Below are 17,934 nucleotides of genomic sequence, written 5' to 3'. Positions count from 1 at the left end.
TGAGCAGGAGTTCTCCTCTCCCTCCCAGAAATTTGGGACACGTCCTAGGTTCCAGAAGATTGCCCAGCCATTCAGGAGGTGCAGTGTGACACTCGCCCAGCTGTGAAGCTGCAAGCTGTCATCAGGTGCCCACACTTAGAAAGCCGGCGGAGAAGAAAAAGAGAGGCTTCGGGCAACGGCATTGCTGGACAGGTGAGTGTGTTTATTAAAAGTTAGCAGCTACACTACACTGGCTGTAACTCCACTTTAAGGAATATGTAAAGCTGAGACTTCTTTTTCCTGGTGATGCAGTACAGGACCTGGCTTCCTGCAGGTGATGCACACGGGTCCCTGAGCCTGTGCAATAAATTCCACCGCCTGGGTTCTACCCTTAGACATGCATGGCTGTGCATGACCATTTAGTACCGCATAAACATGATTATAGCGTATGGGCATGAAAAAAGACTAGATATAGATCGAAATTGCATGGACCTGGGTGCTGTGTACAAGAAGCCAAAATCATTACGACTTGGTTATATATGCAGCTACCTTCAGGTGATTTGACAGTGGTGAATTAGGCTGCAGGGATGTCTGACACACACCCCCCCCTTTCTTTCTCCTGAGAGAAACTTGCCATCTTCTATGGAGATTTTTCTCGCTCTCCTTTTTTTCTTTTCAGAAAATTGTCAGAGCTGTGGTGGGTACTGTACATGGACCCTGCCTGGTAGAAGATGGGAGGCCAGCCCAGAATGTTACTTCAGTTGTGGGTCCTTATCCCCTCGTAATGTAGTTCAACATGTAGAGTCCCTCGGGGTGCTTTACTGGTCCAGGCCCATCAGTGAAGATAAAAATATTCCCCCTTTCCTGCCACTGATGTGAGGCGTATAGGGTAAGAAGTCCTTTAAACTTTCATCTTACAGTACACAGTCCTTTTTTATGTGATGAGGTAAAACCATTGTTCACCCTTTCGGTCACAGTGTAGGGCTACAGCCTGGCTGGGTTAAGTGGTGGTTAGATGCCTATTAGTTGTCATATGGAGGAGTTTGGTGCTCTATGCACACCACCTGCGTGGCGCATTCTATTCATGATCCACTGAGCAATGTCTTCTGTCTGAGGGAACATTTAATTTTACACTCGCAGGGGTGGGGGTTACAGCAGCCTACAGTTGCTGGTGCAAAGGCATCCCTCGCCACAGGTCATGAGTACCCTTCTGGGGACATTTTATTCATGGCCATGGCGCACAATAAGCCCAGAGGTGGGCTTTAATGGCTTAGGATCAGGGAGGTGACGTGTTAAATGGATAAGCCAAGCTTATCAGGAAAATATATATTTTTTTTTTTCTCTTGCCAGTAAAATCCCTTTCCTGGAGAGTACACAGGACCCCCCCATTACTAAAAAGCAGGGTAACTGGCAAGAAGGCTGTAGGGATCCCTCTATAACCTCTTCCACTTGCACTGGAAGGTAGCTGGATAGGACCCAATTGTAATGATTTAAAGAAGCTTGTGCCCTCCACTGTATGCTAGGAAATACATTGCCTTGCGAAAGTATTCGACCCCCTTGAACTTTTCAACCTTTTGCCACATTTCAGGCTTCACAAAAAATAAAAATTTTTTCATATCTTTATGTTTGAAGAATCACCAACAAGTGGGACACAATTGTGAAGTGGAACAAAATCTATTGGCTATTTTAAACTCTTTTCAGTTTTTTTATTTGCTAAAAAAAAAAAAAAGTGGTGCGTGCAAAATTATTCGGCCCCTTTACTTTCAGTGCAGCAAACTCACTCCAGAAGTTCAGCGAGGATCTCTGAATGATCCAATGTTGTCCTAAATGACTGATGGTGATAAATAGAATCCACCTGAGTGTAATCAAGACTCTGTATAAATGCACCTGCTCTGTGATAGTCTCAGGGTTCTGTTGAAAGCGCAGAGAGCATCATGAAGACCAAGGAACACACCAGGCAGGTCCGTAATACTGTTGTGGAGAAGTTTAAAGCCATATTTGGATAGAAAAAGATTTCCCAAGCTTTAAACATCCCCAAGGAGCACTGTGCAAGCGATCATTTTGAAATGGAAGGAGTATCAGACCACTGTAAATCTACCAAGACCTGGCCGTCCCTCTAAACTTTCAGCTCAGACAAGAAGACTGATCAGAGATGCAGCCAAGAGGCCCATGATCACTCTGGATGAACTGCAGAGAACTACAGCTGAGGTGGGAGAGTCTGTCCATAGGACAACAACACTGCACAAATCTGGCCTTTATGGAAGAGTGGCAAGAAGAAAGCCATTTCTCAAAGATATCCATAAAAAGTCTCGTCTAAAGTTTGCCACAAGCCACCTGGGAGACACACCAAACATGTGGAAGAAGGTGCTCTGGTCAGATGAAACCAAAATCCAACTTTTTGCCCACAATGCAAAACGATATGTTTGGCGTAAAAGCAACACAGCTCATCACCCTCAACACACCATCCCCACTGTCACACATGGTGGTGGCAGCATCATGGTTTGGGCCTGCTTTTCTTCAGCAGGGACAGGGAAGATGGTTAAAATTGAGGGGAAGATGGATGAAAACCTGTTGGAGTCTGCAAAAGACCTGAAACTGGAACGGAGATTTATCTTCCAACAAGACAATGATCCCAAACATACAGCAAAATCTACAAAGGAATGGTTCACAAATAAACGTATACAGGTGTTAGAATGGCCAAGTCAAAGTCCAGACCTGAATCCAATCGAGAATCTGTGGAAAGAGCTGAAAACTGCTGTTCACAAACGCTCTCCATCCAACCTCACTGAGCTTGAGCTGTTTTGCAAGGAAGAATGGGCAAGAATTTCAGTCTCTCGATGTGCAAAACTGATAGAGACATACCCCAAGCGACTTGCAGCTGTAATCGCAGCAAAAGGTGGCCGAATAATTTTGCACGCCCCACTTTTCATTTTTTTATTAGTTAAAAAAGTTTCAAAAATCCAATAGATTTCGTTCCACTTCACAATTGTGTCCCACTTGTTGGTGATTCTTCACAAAAAATAAAAATTTTATATCTTTATGTTTGAAGCCTGAAATGTGGCAAAAGGTTGAAAAGTTCAAGGGGGCTGAATACTTTCGCAAGGCACTGTATATATTTTTGCTGTTGGATATAGTAAGGGATAAGTTGAGACTCTTGGGCTACTTTCACACTAGGGTGTTGCTTGCGGTAAAGCAGCGCTATTTGACCGCATAGCGGGGCAGTGTTAACCCTCGCTAGCGGCCGAGAAAGGGTTAAAACCAGCCACAAAGCGGTGCTTTGCAGGCGGGTTTGCAGCGCTGTCCTATTGTTTTCTATGGGAAGGGGTGCTTTAGGAGCGGTAAATGCAGCGCTCCAAAGATGCGGCTTGCAGGACTTTTTTTTTTTTTTTATGACCGTCCTGCAAGTGCACCACTCAGTGTGAAAGCCAGCAGCTGCTGTTTCAGGGCGCTACTTTTAGCGCTAAAGTGCCCCAGTGTGAAAGGAGCCTTAGGTTTTTACTGCTGTATATATCCTTGCTGGGGAGATTCGCCCTCTATTGGTTCTGGTAACAAATACATCCAGTATAACAAGCGGTGGCAAATGTCACATTTTTAATTCTTCAAAAGAACTGAAGGTTGGGGGATTCACAACAAGCTTCTCCTATGTCCTGCTCTGACTGGCATAGGAAGTGAAACCCAAATGGACAGCAAAAAAGAGGTTTTGGCTATTGCCTCACTCTATCCAAAACTAAACTCTAACTTCAGCTTAATATACACATTGAGGTTTAGGTATCAGGCTTATTACACTGATCTAGAACAGTTCAGTTCAGACTACTTGTTTTAAGGTCATAGCCTGTTTAGATGGTAACATGCACACTTGCATTCAAAACCATGCAACAGACTTGTTGGTTTTAAAATCTATTGATAAGGTGTCCTTAAATTATATAATGTAATGTGTTCCTGCTCTTTACTTATCCATTTTGACACCACATGAAAGTAGGAATTTTTAAAGATATATATATATTTTTTCTACTGTTCTGTCCCCTATGGGACAAAGTACATTTACCATTAAGATTGAACCTGCTCCCTCTCCTACTGTAACAGATCCAACAGCTAGGAAGGAGGTTGGCTGCTTCAAAAAAAATAGGAATTTTTTTTTTTTTTTTTTTACTCGCCGTAAAATCTTTTTCTCTGTAATTCACCGACAGACACAGCTCCTCTCTTTAACAAATGGGTTGTTAGCCTTATCACTAGGAGAATACTAGGCAAAGTTGTAACACAACACTCAGAACTTTTAGTTCCACCCAGGGGCCGGTCCCTTAGACTACAACCCTCCACCTTGCAAAGCAGCATCAGTACGTCAACAAGTAGTATAACGTAAAGATAAAAGGAGGGGTGGGCGCTGTGTTGGTCAGTGAATTACAAGGATTTTACGGTGAGTACAAAAAAAAAAAAAAAAATCCTATTTTCTCATATTCACCGACTGCCACAGCTCCTCTCTGTAACAAATGGGACATCTCCAAGCAGTGTCAAAACGAGGGGTGGGAAAACAGCATAAAAACTTCATCCACCATGGCAAGTGGGAACTAGTGAAACTAAACTCAAAAAAAAAAAAAACAGGCCATCCTCAACAGGAGTTATCCCCAAGACCGCACCAAGCTGCGGAAGTAATGCAACAGTGCATTAACATAACAGTACTGCGTTTTATCGAAAAAAATAAATAAAAATTATCTATTGCATATTCAATTGCAACTACACGGCCGTCTGCAAAACTTTGCGGCCAAAACAGGCATCAGCCGATGCACTGACGTCTACCTTGTAGAACTTGGTAAACGCGTGGCCAGACGACCAGGTTGCAGTCTTGCACACCTGATCGACTGACGCTTGGTGTCAGAAGGCCCAAGACGTCCCGATTGCCCTTGTGGAGTGCCCCATTACAGGAAAGGGGGGGGTACCTTCAGGGCGTAGGCTTGTACTACAATATGTCTGCTCCACCTGGAAATGGTGGCCAACGAGACCGCCATGGTAAAAGCAGGATGGAGAATTGGACCTTGAGACAGGAGGTGCTCTCTGAACGGCAGTCGCCAGGGAGCGTCTGCCGCCAGACGCACCAGGTCTGCATACCAAGGACGCTGAGGCCAATCTGGGGCAACCAGTACTACTGGGATCCCCTCTGCAAATCGGACGTGGCAACAGTTTCAGTGGAGGAAAGGCGTAGATCAGCTGGTATTGATCCCACGGAGCCACCAGCGTGTCTGACGCGTCGACCCACGGATCTCTTGTCCTGGACACTAATCTTGGCACCTTCCGATTTGAGACGAGAGGCCAGTAGATTCACATCTGGTGTGCCCCACCTCAGGCACAGCAACCTGAATATCTCTGGATGCAATGCCCATTCTCCTGGGTCCAGCATCTGTCGACTCAGGTAGTCCACCTGCCAGTTCTCCACTCCCGGGATGTAAATGGCCAACAGGGCCGGTACTTGTCACTCTGCCCACCCTTGATGCCAGACCAAAAGAAAGAGCCACAAACTGGTAATGGGCTTCCCCAACTGCAAATCGTAAAAACTTTGATGCCAAAGGCATATGGGTATGTGCAGGTATGCATCCTGGATGTCTAAGGACGGCAGGGAGTCCCCTTGAAGGAGTGCAGCGACTACTGAGCGAACAGATTCCATTCTGAACCTCTGCACTTTCACAAAGTGATTGAGGGCTTTTAGATCCAAGATCGGACGTACCCCTCCTTCTTGGGAACCACAAACAGATTTGAGTAGAACCCCTGGAAGCGTTCGAGCCCGGAACCTGTACAATCACCCCGCGATTCAGCAAATCCCTTACCGCCCCCAACAGGGCCTCCCGGCGAACCGGGGGTTATGGGTATGCTGGAGGGAAAGAATCTGTTTGGCGGCCAAGAGAGAAACCATCTTGTAGCCTCTGGAAATCAGATCGCAGACCCATTGGTTGGATAACCAGGAGGACCACCGGGCTGAAAACTCCCGAAGGTGACCCCCCCCCCACCGAGACATGGGTGAGGGCAAACCTTTATGCAGTAGCACTTTTATTCGCAGGCTTGCGGTTCCAGGGACGTTTTTGACCATCTGTGGGTGTCCTGTCGGGCTGGGGACATTTTTTCGAAGCTCCGGGCGGAGCTTTGTGAGCAGAAAAAGAGGGCCCTTGCCTATGACATGGCTCCTTAGCTTTCCTGGCCTGTGTGAGTAGGGTACTCTTACCACCAGTGGCATTTTTAATAATGTCATCTAATTAGGCGCCAAAGAGCCGGTCGCCAAGGAAATGGAAGATCCGTCAGTCCTTTATTAGGATGCATGGTCAGCAGACCAGCATTTTAGCCAAATTAGGCGCCTTAGCACCACAGCTGACACTGAGGCCCTGGATAAGAGGAGGAGTATCCAGGGCCGCGTCACAGATGTACTTAAGGCCTTGCACTAGATGGTCTGCTAGTTCCACGCAGACAGGGGAAGCCTGTCGCTCTCCCAATTCATGGTGCAAAAGTTTTGCCCACTCAGTCAGTGTCTCCGACACAAGTGCGGATGCCAGTACAGGTCGCACGGCAGACCCCACAACCGTAAACAAGGAACGAGCCACCGCCTCGCCCTTCCTGTCTGTGGGATCCTTGAATGCAGGAGTCCCCTCAACCGGGATCGTGGTTACTTTATTTAACCTGGATACTGGGGGGGCCCACGACCGGAAGAGCCGACCATTTCTTGAAGGCTTTCCTCAAAGGGGTAACGCACCGCCATGTATTTGGGGACCGAAAAAGGTCAGTTGCGGGCGACACCATTCCTTGTAAATGAACTTGTCAAAATAAGTCAGATACTGGAACACTTTAGGTGAACGTGCTGGCTTGCGGGACCCAAAAGGGACCGGTACAGCAGCAGAGGGATCCGCTGGCTCCTGAATCTTCAGGGTATTACGCACAGCTGTGATAAGTGCTCCAACAAGTACTTTGTCGCGCCCGGACCCAGACGGGGACTCATCCTCACTGTCTGACAAGACAGAGCAGGGGTCACCGGCCTCAGCAGGAACCGAGTCTACGTCAGAGCTCTCCCCAGAGGCGGGGGGGGGCGGCGGCAGGGGCCACTTTTTAGCACCTTTGTTTGCACGCTCCATCTTAGCACGCTGTTCACAGCAGTGCCTGTAGACCCCTAGTGCTCCCAGGTGCAGAGGAAACCAAAACTGTGCTGGTGGCAGTCTGTCCGAACGATCGTTAAAACGATCTGAAAAACGTGCTCAGACTACATAGAACCGGCCGCCCAGCGTCCAGTAACGACAAACAGGAAGTCGAGAGCACATGTAGCTGCTGCTGGAGAACACTGAAACGTGCTCAGGCTTCTATAAAATGTCCACCAGTGCCCTGAATAGCAAAGCACTGGGAAAATGGCCGCTTGAAGCCCAGAAGACATGCTGCCCTCTCCCACACCTAAAATGGCCGCCAGCCAGCTCCATGAGGGACAGAGACAAAAAATGTGGCAGAGACAAAGCGCTGTACCGAAAAACACAGCCAGACCTCACAGGCACCTCCCGGGAGCTAAATACACAGGATCCCAGGTGACCCCCCAGGGAATGCCCAGCTGCTCAACCCCGCCGGGGCAGGAAGAGCTGTACTTACCAGTCCTGAAGAGCTGGGAGACATTCCATTGTAGATCTACACCTGATCGGTACAGGGTAGCTACACGCCTCGGCATACTGTGACGCAGACATCAGTAGCCCTGTCATATGTACGCCCCGGAGCATAAAAGCTCACCGACCACCACTGGAGCTGAGGTATGTTGTGGCCTGCCGAGCCGTAGCTGCGACCTGCACACGCTCAATGGCCGGACTGGGAAGACTACAAGGATAAGGGTATCCAGCCTCTCACCCAGCCGGCTGTTGATAGTAGATCACAGGATCAATCATTTTGCACAAAAACCCAAGCTTCTGCATATAAAAAAAAACACGGACCGATGGGCCCGCAGGGTTCCTAGGTCATTCTCCTTTGCTAGGCAAAACTGCTGCTGCTTTGCAAGGTGGAGGGTTGTAGCCTGAGGGACCGCCCCCCTGGGCGGAACTAAGAGTTCTGAGTATTGTGTTAAAACTTTGCCTAGTATTCTCCTAGTGATAAGGCTAACAATACATTTGTTACAGAGAGGAGCTGTGTCGGTCGGTTAATATATCATTGCTGAGAATTTTCCACAGACAAGCAGGAGCGTGAGGAATGCAGATGGGAGGAGGGACATGTCAGCTTCTGCATTACTCTTGCCACTGCTCATCTCAGGAAAGTGGAAATTAAATAGGAAGTGTCTACATTGTGAGGCTCATGTGTTAACACAGGAAGGGGGCACCACATTCTCTGAGTAGGAAGATACTATTTCTAGGTCTCGGGAAAGTGAAAACCTTTCCGTTTCCCCCCTTGCTTCCATTGCAATGAGCACTGCACATTAGTTGCCCTCAGCGGAGTGCTCTATGCATGCTACAAATCTCAACTTACTTTTTTTTTTTTTTTTTTTTTTAAGTTTTGGATAGATGGAAGAGATCAGGACCCATCAGGATTTTATTGCTCTGTGCCCCCAATGTAAATCTTAAAAGAGGGGTTCTGCCCTCCGCTGCAAACATTTTAAAGCCAGCAGCTACATATGCTGCAGCTGCTGACTAATAGGACACTTACCTGTTCTGGAGTCCAGAGATGTCGGCACTGCAGCTGATGTTGCCGCCACCATAGCCAGTAAGGGAACCTGGTAGTGAAGCATTACGGTTTCCCGCCAGGTCCCTGCAGCGCGCGGGCAAGACACCCACTGCACTGGCGGCAGGGGAAGGAAGAGGGAGCCGAGTGGTGATGTCAACAGGCGCAACATGGAAGTGGGGACAGGTACCTGCTCCTTCCCTGGAAAGATGTCAAATGAGAGGATGTTCCACTTTTGGTTGGAACTCTGCTTTATTGTTCTGGGAACAAACCAAAATTTAAAAGGGTGTGAAGCTTTCACTGAAGACACTAGTTTTGGTAACAATTGGGGATTTCCTTTTTTTTTCTGTGTTTTGGTTATGTGATATCTCCAATAGGACATGTCAAAGAAGGCATGGGGTTTTAAAATCCTCTCTCCATCCAAAGCAGGCAAGGAAAAAAAAAAAAAAAGCTTTGCATTTTACTTCTACTTTGAGGCTGGGTTTGTGTCTGGGGGGTCCTGTGCATCCCTGTTTACGTATGAAAGTTTGCCTGAATTTGCACCTGAACCAGACCCAAACACACACACACCGACCGGACCACCCTTTTTTTTTTTTTTTTTTTTTTCAATCCAGACCATGGCCACGTGTGAACTGGCTCCATTGAGAGCTGGTCACACTCACATGTCGTGTGACTTGGATGTGTGTGATTCCAGCCTTAAAGGGATTGTAAAGTGATTGTTATTTAAAAATAAAATCATGTTATACTTACCTCCACTGTGCAGCTCGTTTTGCACAGAGTGGCCCCGAACCTGCTCTTCTGGGGTCCCTCGGTGGCTGTCTCTGCTTCCTCCTGCAGGTGCTTCTCACGTTCATGTGAGCTCCCTCTCATGGTGGGAAGCATCTGCGGGCGCGCTCCCGTGATACAGCCGGCGGCTATAGCCGCTCGCTGTATCACATGGTCCTGCCCCCCCAGCACTCTGTGTCAGTGGATGTGATTGACAGCAGCGCAAGCCAATGGCTGCGCTGCTTTCCATCCACTCCAGCCAATCAGCGGCCAGGCTGAACGGTGGAAAGGACGCCGGGGGACGAGTGCGGGACTTTCGAGGGGTGAGGCAAGTAAAAAACGGGGGGCTGGGGGCGCAAGCAGTGTTAGATGTTTTTTCACCTTAATGCATAGAATGCATTAAGGTGAAAAAACATTTACCTTTACAACCCCTTTAAGGTGTCCTGGAAAAGCATCCGCTACATGGCTGTGCTATTTGGCTCCTTTCTCCAACACCAGCCGAAGGTTACTTTGTGCTTCTGTGAAAACATGGGTAAAAAGTAATATTTCCACCTCGTAAAACAGAAGGAGGAGACGGACATCGTGTTAATTCTACTAACATTTATTTATAGAAATATAACAAAGTGCTTATGTTTACATTATTATAATGTCACAAAAATGTAAATGCGAGAAAAAAAAAAAAAAAATGTTATCCTCCCGTCGCTCTTGCCATGCAACACCTCCCACCATATCATGTATAAATAACTGGCAGCCATATCCTGCGGAAAAGTGGAGGTGATTATCCATAACAACCAATTCTATTGAAGCAATCATATTTTTAGAGCAGCAGAAGAATCAATTTAGCCTTTATTGGTAACACCTCCAGTTTTCTTTTTTTTTTCTTCTTTTTTTTTTTTTTTTTTTACAGAGAATAGCGGTGGGTTAATTAACTGCTACAAATAACATACAAAATTAAGAGTAAAAAGAATCTTTGGTATCTTTATGGCTCAGAATGCTGCTGAATGACAACCACCCCAAATATTTGCGTTTAGCAGCTTGAAAGTGACCTACCTGTGACTGGCTATTATATATATATATATATATATATATATATATATATATATATATATATATATATATTTTTTTAGGGGTTCATTTTAAAAACAGCAGGCATAGTTCTTGCAGTATTACTCCACACCCTGGCCCACATTATACAGCTTATTCATAACACATGGTTCTTTGCTTATTGCAGCAGATGGCGCTGTGATGCGAGGAGATCAATAGTGCACCTGACTAAGCACACCAGTGCTTTTTTTTTATAAGGTTGGGTTCACAGTATGGGGGTCTGGTGCTTCCCTATTCACTTCAGGTGTGAATCAGACCCACCCCCTAAGAGCAGCTTTAACCACTTCAGCTCCAGAAAGTTTTACCCACTTCCCAGCCAAGCCTTTTTTTTTTTTTTTTGGCGATAGGGCACTGCGTTACTTTAATTGCGCGGTGCTGTACACAAATAAAATTGATTGTCCCTCCGCCCAACAAATAGAGCTTTCTTCTAGTGGTATTTGATCACCAGTTCCTTTATTTTTTATTTTTTACGCTATAAACAAAAAAAAGTTAATTTTGAATAAAAAACATTTTTTACTGTCTGCTATAAAACATGCCCAATAAAAAACAAAAAAAAATCGAATTTCTATAACAATTTAGGCCAATATGTATTCTGCTACATATTTTTTTTTGTATAAAAAAGAAAAAAAAAAAGTTACAGTGCCCAAAAACGATGGGATATATTTAGGGATTTTTAAATATTGTTTGTACTAGTAATGGCGGTGATTAGCGACGGACAAATTGGATACTAAGTGACACTTTTTGGGGATCAGTGCTTAAAAAAAAATAAAATGCACTGATCACTGTATAAAATGAGACTGGCCGGGAAGGGGGTAAGTGTGCGCCTGATAGGTGTTTTCTATCTGGGGGGGGCTGTTACACTGGAGAAAAAGAGGTCGTGTTTTAGCTAAGCTGAAACACAAAGATCTCTCCTTTTGCTCCCTGACAGATCAGGGTTTTGCCTTGTGTACATAGGCACAGCGGTGAGCGGGTCTCTCCACAGCTTAATCAGTGGGTCGTGGCAGCTGGAGCTGCTGATTGGCTCCCGCTGTGTCCAATCACAGCAGGAGCAGCGCGCGTGCACAAAATAATGTACAGGTACGTGATTTTGCGCAGTATCTGTATGTGGGGCAGGCTGGAAGCGGTTAAAAAGGTCCAGTGTGCCTCAGGCCTCACCCTCCTGCCACTCAGCCAAACCCACAAGAACTGGGTTATCGAGGGACAATCTTTACCTGCTTCAAGAAACATCTTAACTGAAAGCCAAAGAAAGCTGCATATGGTTTAAACATCTTAACCGTATGTACATTCGAAAAATAGTCATTAAAAAGCGGCAGAAGATAAAAGGAGGGTAAAGTACAAAGACATAAAAGGTAACACTCAGAATCCTCCAGGAAAACTGGGAAAGTAAAAACATCTGACTGTACATGTATACATTGGATGGCGCTGGACTTGAGTCGTAAAACGTTCAAAATTTCCCTCCTTAAATGCTTCAGACAGCTAAGTATGCATGATTACTTACTGTAAACTGCATTATTTTTTTTCTGCCTTTTAAAGTCTGTTTTAAGAAATCCACACTGAGATACAAGTCTTCCCAGAATGATTTTTGGCTGTGAACCCGATCCGGGGCGGGGGAAGAGACAATGTCCTCTTGCTCACCCCATTCAATTAGTCATTTTAGTACAGCAAGTAAGAACAGTCTTCAGTCTTTGCCCCTCTCTCCTGCAGGGAAGATCCTCCCCAATCTTTGCAATGTGGTCCAGTTGCACACAGGAAGACCAGCGCCCTGGATAGAAGTGGAACGTCTTCTTATTATCTGTGGAAGCAGCAGAAGAGTTCTGTCCTTTTTTTTTTTTTTTTTTTTTTTTTTTTTTGCAGATTTCCTCGTGGTTACATTTTACTGGCGAGATCTGTAAATCCGCGGATCAGTTCCTGGAAGGTTGCTCTGCTTGAAGGGTTCTGGTCCCAACATTTCAACAGCAGCAGATAGACCTGCAAAAGGCACAAAGTGACAGGTCAACTCTATAGCACTGAAGAGGGGGAAGGCTCAAATTGACACTGACCAGGTTATAGGCAGAGAAATCAATGAAAACACTTCTTAATGGAGGGGGTGAGTCCTTTGGGTCTTGTGTGAAGCTGTTGTAAAAAAAAAAAGTTCCCACAAGCTATTTATAGTGCTGGATGGTCAACCAGGAAGAGGACAGGGCATCCCTGAAGAAAAAAAAAAAAAAAAAAAAAAAACAGCCACAGGAGCCAACTGCCTGCACAAGGATATCCATCACTGGGTAAGTTAGGTCACCAACTATAGGTTGTTTTTTTTTTTTTTTTTAAAGGGTAAACGTCAGCTTTAAAGCTTAACTCACTGTTTTATTTTCACTTTAACCACTTGACCACTGGGCACTTAAACACCCTTAATAACCAGACCAATTTTCAGCTTTCGGTGCTCTCACATTTTGAATGACAATTACTCAGTCATGCAACACTGGACCTATATGAAATTTTTGTCCTTTTTTTCACACAAATGGAGCTTTCTTTTGGTGGTATTTAATCACCGCTGGGTTTTTTATTTTTTGTGCTATAAAAGAAAAAATACAGAAAATTCTGTAAAAAAATGAATTTTTCTTCATTTCTGTTATAAAATTTAGCAGATTAGTAATTTTTTCTTCATAAATTTTGGCCAAAATTTATACCACTACATATCTTTGGTAAAAATAAGTACAAATTGGTGGATATTATTTGGTCTTTGTGAAAGTTATAGAGTCCACAAGCTATGGTGCCAATATCTGAAAATTGATCACACCTGAAGTACTGACGGCCTATTTCAATTCTTGAGACCCTAACATGCCAGAAAAGTACAACTACCCCCCAAATGACCCCTTTTTGGAAAGAAGACATTCCAAGGTATTTAGTAAGAGGCATGATGAGTTTTTTGAAGTTGTCATTTTTTCCCACAATTCTTTGCAAAATCAAGATTTTATTTTTTTTTTTTTTTGCAAAATTGTCATATTATCAGTTTATTTCTGACACAGCATATGCATACCACAACTTACACCCCAAAACACATTCTGCTATTACTCCCGAGTACGGCAATACCACATGTGTGAGACTTTTACACAGTGTGGCCACATACAGAGGCCCAACATGCAGGGAGCGCCATCAGACGTTCTGGAGCACCCAGGACAATTCTGACATTTCTCTCCTACATGTAAAAATCATCATTTATTTGCTAGAAAATTACATCGAATCCCAAAACATTATATATGTTTTTTTAGCAAACACCCTGGAGAATACAATGGTGGTCATTGCATTTTATCTCGCACGGGATTTGCGCAGCAATTTTTCGAATGCTTTTTTTTGGAAAAAAAACAGTTTTGTGCTTAAAAAAATAAACACAGTAAAGTTAGCCCAATTTTTGCATAATGTGAAAGATGAAGTTACTCCGAGTAAATCGATACCTAACATGTCACTCTTCAAAATTGCACAGGCTCGTGGAATGGCGCCAAACGTCGCTACTTAAAAATCCCCATAGGCGACGATTTAATTTTTTTTTTTAATGGTTATATGTTTTGAGTTACAGAGGAGGTCTAGGGCTAGAATTATTGCTCTAGCTCTAACGTTCGCAGCGATACCTCACATGTGTGGTTTGAACACCGTTTTCATATGTGGGCGGGACTTACGTATGCGTTCGCTTCTGCATGCGAGCACATGGGGACAGGGGCGCTTTAAAAAAAAAAAAATAATTTTATTGTTCATTTTCCTTTATTTATTTTAGTTTGACATTTTTTTCCCCAAAAATTATTTTTTTGATCACTTTTATTCCTATTACAAGGAATGTAAACATCCCTTGTAATAGGAATATGACATGACAGGTCCTCTTTACAGTGAGATATGGGGTCAATAAGACCCACATCTCACCTCTAAGCTGGGAAGCCTGAAAAAAAAAAAAAAGATTCTGGATTTGATCGTATTGGCGAGTCGGTAGAAGCACCGGAGGGCGGCGGGAGGGGGGGGGTGTCTATGGCTGGGCATATCAGAGTATGGCTGGGTATCTCAGAGTATTGCGTTGCAGAGCATTGCAGAGTGTTGCACGGTATTGGCGGGTGTTGCAGAGCATTGCAGAGCGTTGGTGGGTGTTGCAGGGTAATGCAGGGTGTTGCAGGGTAATGCAGAGTGTTGCAGGGTAATGCAGAGTATTTGCAGGGAATTGAGGGGTTAATTTTCGGTGAGCAGCGATGTGGGCACTGCAGATGCAGCCCACATCGCTGCTGACACCGATCTCTTCCCCCTCCGCTGTTCCGATCGGTACAGAGAGGGGGAGGGAGGAACCGGCGTCATAACATGACGCCGGTTTGTTTACAAGTGATCACTCCGTCATTTGACGGAGCGATCACGTGGTAAACGGCCGCTATGAGCGGCCGTTTACCATGATCCGTGATGCGCCAGGTCCTGTGGACCCAGCGGTCACGGATGCTCTCGAGTGCGCGCCCCAGGGGGCGCGCGAGAGCGGAATTCTGGGAGGACGTCATATGACGGCCTCCCAGAGTTAAGAAACCGCCCTGAAGCCGTCATTCGGCTATAGGGCGGTTATTAAGTGGTTAACTACTTGCCTACTGGGAACTTTTACCCCCTTCCCGCCCAAACCAATTTTTGCAACACTGTACCCATATACATCCCCCCCACACAAAAAGCTTTCTTTTGGTGGTAGTTAATCACCACCTTATTTTTTGCTTAATGGAGAAAAAAAATACCAATTTTTTTTTTTGGGGGGCGGAAGACTTTTTGCATTGTTTTTGCATAAAATTTGCCAAACTGGTAATTTTTCTCTTTCACTGATGTGTGCCGATTGGCAATGATAAGGTGACACAGATGGGCGTACCTTGATTATCAGTGTAGATGTCCCTTTCACCCAAGCTGGTTATTGGCTCTAAGGAATGCTGATAACTGGCTTGTAGTTACATCATGATCAGCTGTGATTGGACACAGCTGATCACCTGGTAAAGGGTTGCTGATTGGCTCTTTACTCCAGTCTGTGATCAGTTGTTTCAACAAAAAAAAAAAAAACACATGTCTCCTGTGCTCGAAGGTGGGTCCAACAGTGGTGTTACTCTAGGCCAGGGATCTTCAAACTACAGCCCTCCAGCTGTTGTGGAACTACACATCCCATGAGGCATTGTAAAACTCTGCCATTCACAGACATGACTAGGCATGATGGGAAATGTAGTTCCTGAACAACTGGAGGGCTGCAGTTTGAAGACCCCTGCTCTAGGCTCTAAGGAAGAGGCGATACCTCAAAACTCGTCAGCCAGTCATTACTGTGGGATGCTTCATCTGTGACACCATGGCCGAAAAACTGCTTATAATATGATAAGCTGTATTCAAGCGTATGTTTGTATTACTCTGTTTTTATACAATAAAGTCATTTTATTGAGCATAAAGTAGTTCTATGGAGTATAATGCACTAGCCCAGTGCACCCTCCTCGGTTTATTTCTTAATTCTGCATTCAGTTGTGTCTGGAGGACACGGGTGCGATCACAGGGGTACATCATATGATGCCCTCCCCGAACTGGCTGGCTGTGCAGTATCAGTCTCTCAGCTATAGCCTGGTCGGCAAGTAGTTAAACAGTGAAAAAAATGTTCCATTACTGTATAAACAGTATGTAACATTTTTACATACCGTGTACATAGTGTTGTTCTAGCAGCAGTGTAGTGACTTTCCATCTCGTTCCCAGAACAAAATCAGTCATGGTGAGTTCTGCTCAGCCATTCACAGGAAGCTTTGTAATTTATGAATACAAGGCTTCCGCTGAGGAAGGCAGGCAGATGATGTGATGATCTCTACTTCAGCCAATCAGGGGAAGCCTTGTATTCATTCATTCATAAGAATACAAAGCCTCTTGTGAATGGCTGAGCAGTGCTGCGCCTGACTCAATCTCGTTATGGAACACGGCCCTGTAAACTGTACTTAGCTGTCGCGACATACAGTTTATACATCGCTGCCATCGGGCGCGCTTCTGAGTAATGGAAACAACTATTTAGGCCCCTTTTACACTTGTTGTGCAACTTGGGCCTGCAAAGTCGCATGACAAGTCATACCCCATGATTTTCAATGAGTGCCATTCATATACGTGCAACTTCAAAGTAGTCCCTGTACTACTTTGGTCTGACTTTGATGCGAGTTACATAGGCATTCCCTGAAATCGTGGTAAAATTGCGTGACTTTGAAGTCGCTGTAGTGTGAAAGGGGCCTTACCGTGGCATGAAACCTGGAGCGCGGCTGTATTAATCATGATGCAGTTCGGCAGTTGTTAGTTTGTGTGCATGATGAAAAATTTATAAAAGTAACATTGGATGATGTGCTGTGTAACAACAACAAAAAAAATGGGTTGTGTAAAGAATAAGGGGGCGCTAAATAAATGTACACTATATATACTATGGTTAAATAGCATAAACAAAGTGCAATACTGCTGTGCAATCAACAAAAATAATAAAGTGCTTATAATCTAGACCAGCCTTTCTCAACCTTTTCAACACAGAGGAACCCTTGAAATTCTTCTCTGGACTTGGGGAACCCCTGATAAAAATGAGAAATCTACAACTCATGATACATTAGTGTGATGGTCAGTGGGAAGAATGGTCCTTACACTTGTGGTCATTGGGAAGAATTACCTCCTTACAGAGAGCTAAAAAGATCAATGGTGTCGGTGGGAACTTATCTGAGAGGCAGAAATTGCCCAATGCTGAAGGAACCCCTACAACCTCTGGAGGAACCCTGGTTGAGAATCACTGATCTAAACTATAAGAAGCGAATTTGAATCGGTAGTATCACAAAAAAAATGTCCATAAAAGATGTAAAGTGATCCAGATCTTTACACCATCACCATGGGGACGATTTATGGATGAACACACCCGGTGGGTAAAGGTAAGTAGCCTACTTGCCAAATCACCATGACCTCTTTAATTAAAAAGATAGGTCAGGTGAAACTCGGTTTGGTTTAAGATTCTGGAGTCAATAGGACCCGCCTGGAGAACACTCTTCCTCGTAGTTGGTCAGAAAAAGGACAGGACCCTAGTGTAATTCCATTTATTGAAATGTAAAGTTAAAAACAGAACAGCCAAATGGCCTCTTACTTTAGGTGGTGCCTTGCCTCGGCACTACAGGAAAACTGCATAGCATTATACACCAGGTAGGTTTGTGCAACAGCCGTCTCTCTTGCGCTGGGTTGGCTTGCGTTCCCCTGCCTGGAGGCCAGAGGTAAACAAGTGACGGGGAAAAGCCTCGATGTACGTTTCGTTGTATGACGCTTCGACGCCATATGACGAAACGTACGTCGAGGCCTTTCCTGGTCACACTTCAACGTCATATACGACAAAATGTACATCGAGGCTTTTCCCGGTCTGTTTACCTCCGGCTTCCAGGCGGTGGAACGCACACGCCAACCCAGCGCAAGTGAGAC

The 17,934-nt window shown here is 45.0% G+C and overlaps 1 protein-coding gene across 1 annotated transcript in view; it reads right to left on the bottom strand.

The window, feature by feature from the left end:
• Positions 1-9,979: 9,979 nt before the first annotated feature.
• JAK1 (Janus kinase 1) overlaps positions 9,980-17,934 on the bottom strand; it is a 201,539-nt gene continuing 193,584 nt past the window's right edge. The window contains exon 25 of the mRNA XM_077450546.1: positions 9,980-12,471. Within this exon, the coding sequence (XP_077306672.1) occupies positions 12,370-12,471 (102 nt within the window). The 3' untranslated portion in view covers positions 9,980-12,369. The remainder of the gene's footprint in view (positions 12,472-17,934) is intronic.

Source organism: Lithobates pipiens, unplaced genomic scaffold, assembly GCF_037356315.1.
Source record: "Lithobates pipiens isolate NorthernLeopardFrog02 unplaced genomic scaffold, aLitPip1_a1.2 Scaffold_23, whole genome shotgun sequence".
NCBI classification, from domain to species: Eukaryota; Metazoa; Chordata; class Amphibia; order Anura; family Ranidae; genus Lithobates; species Lithobates pipiens.
This window is presented reverse-complemented; position numbering and strand designations above follow the sequence as displayed.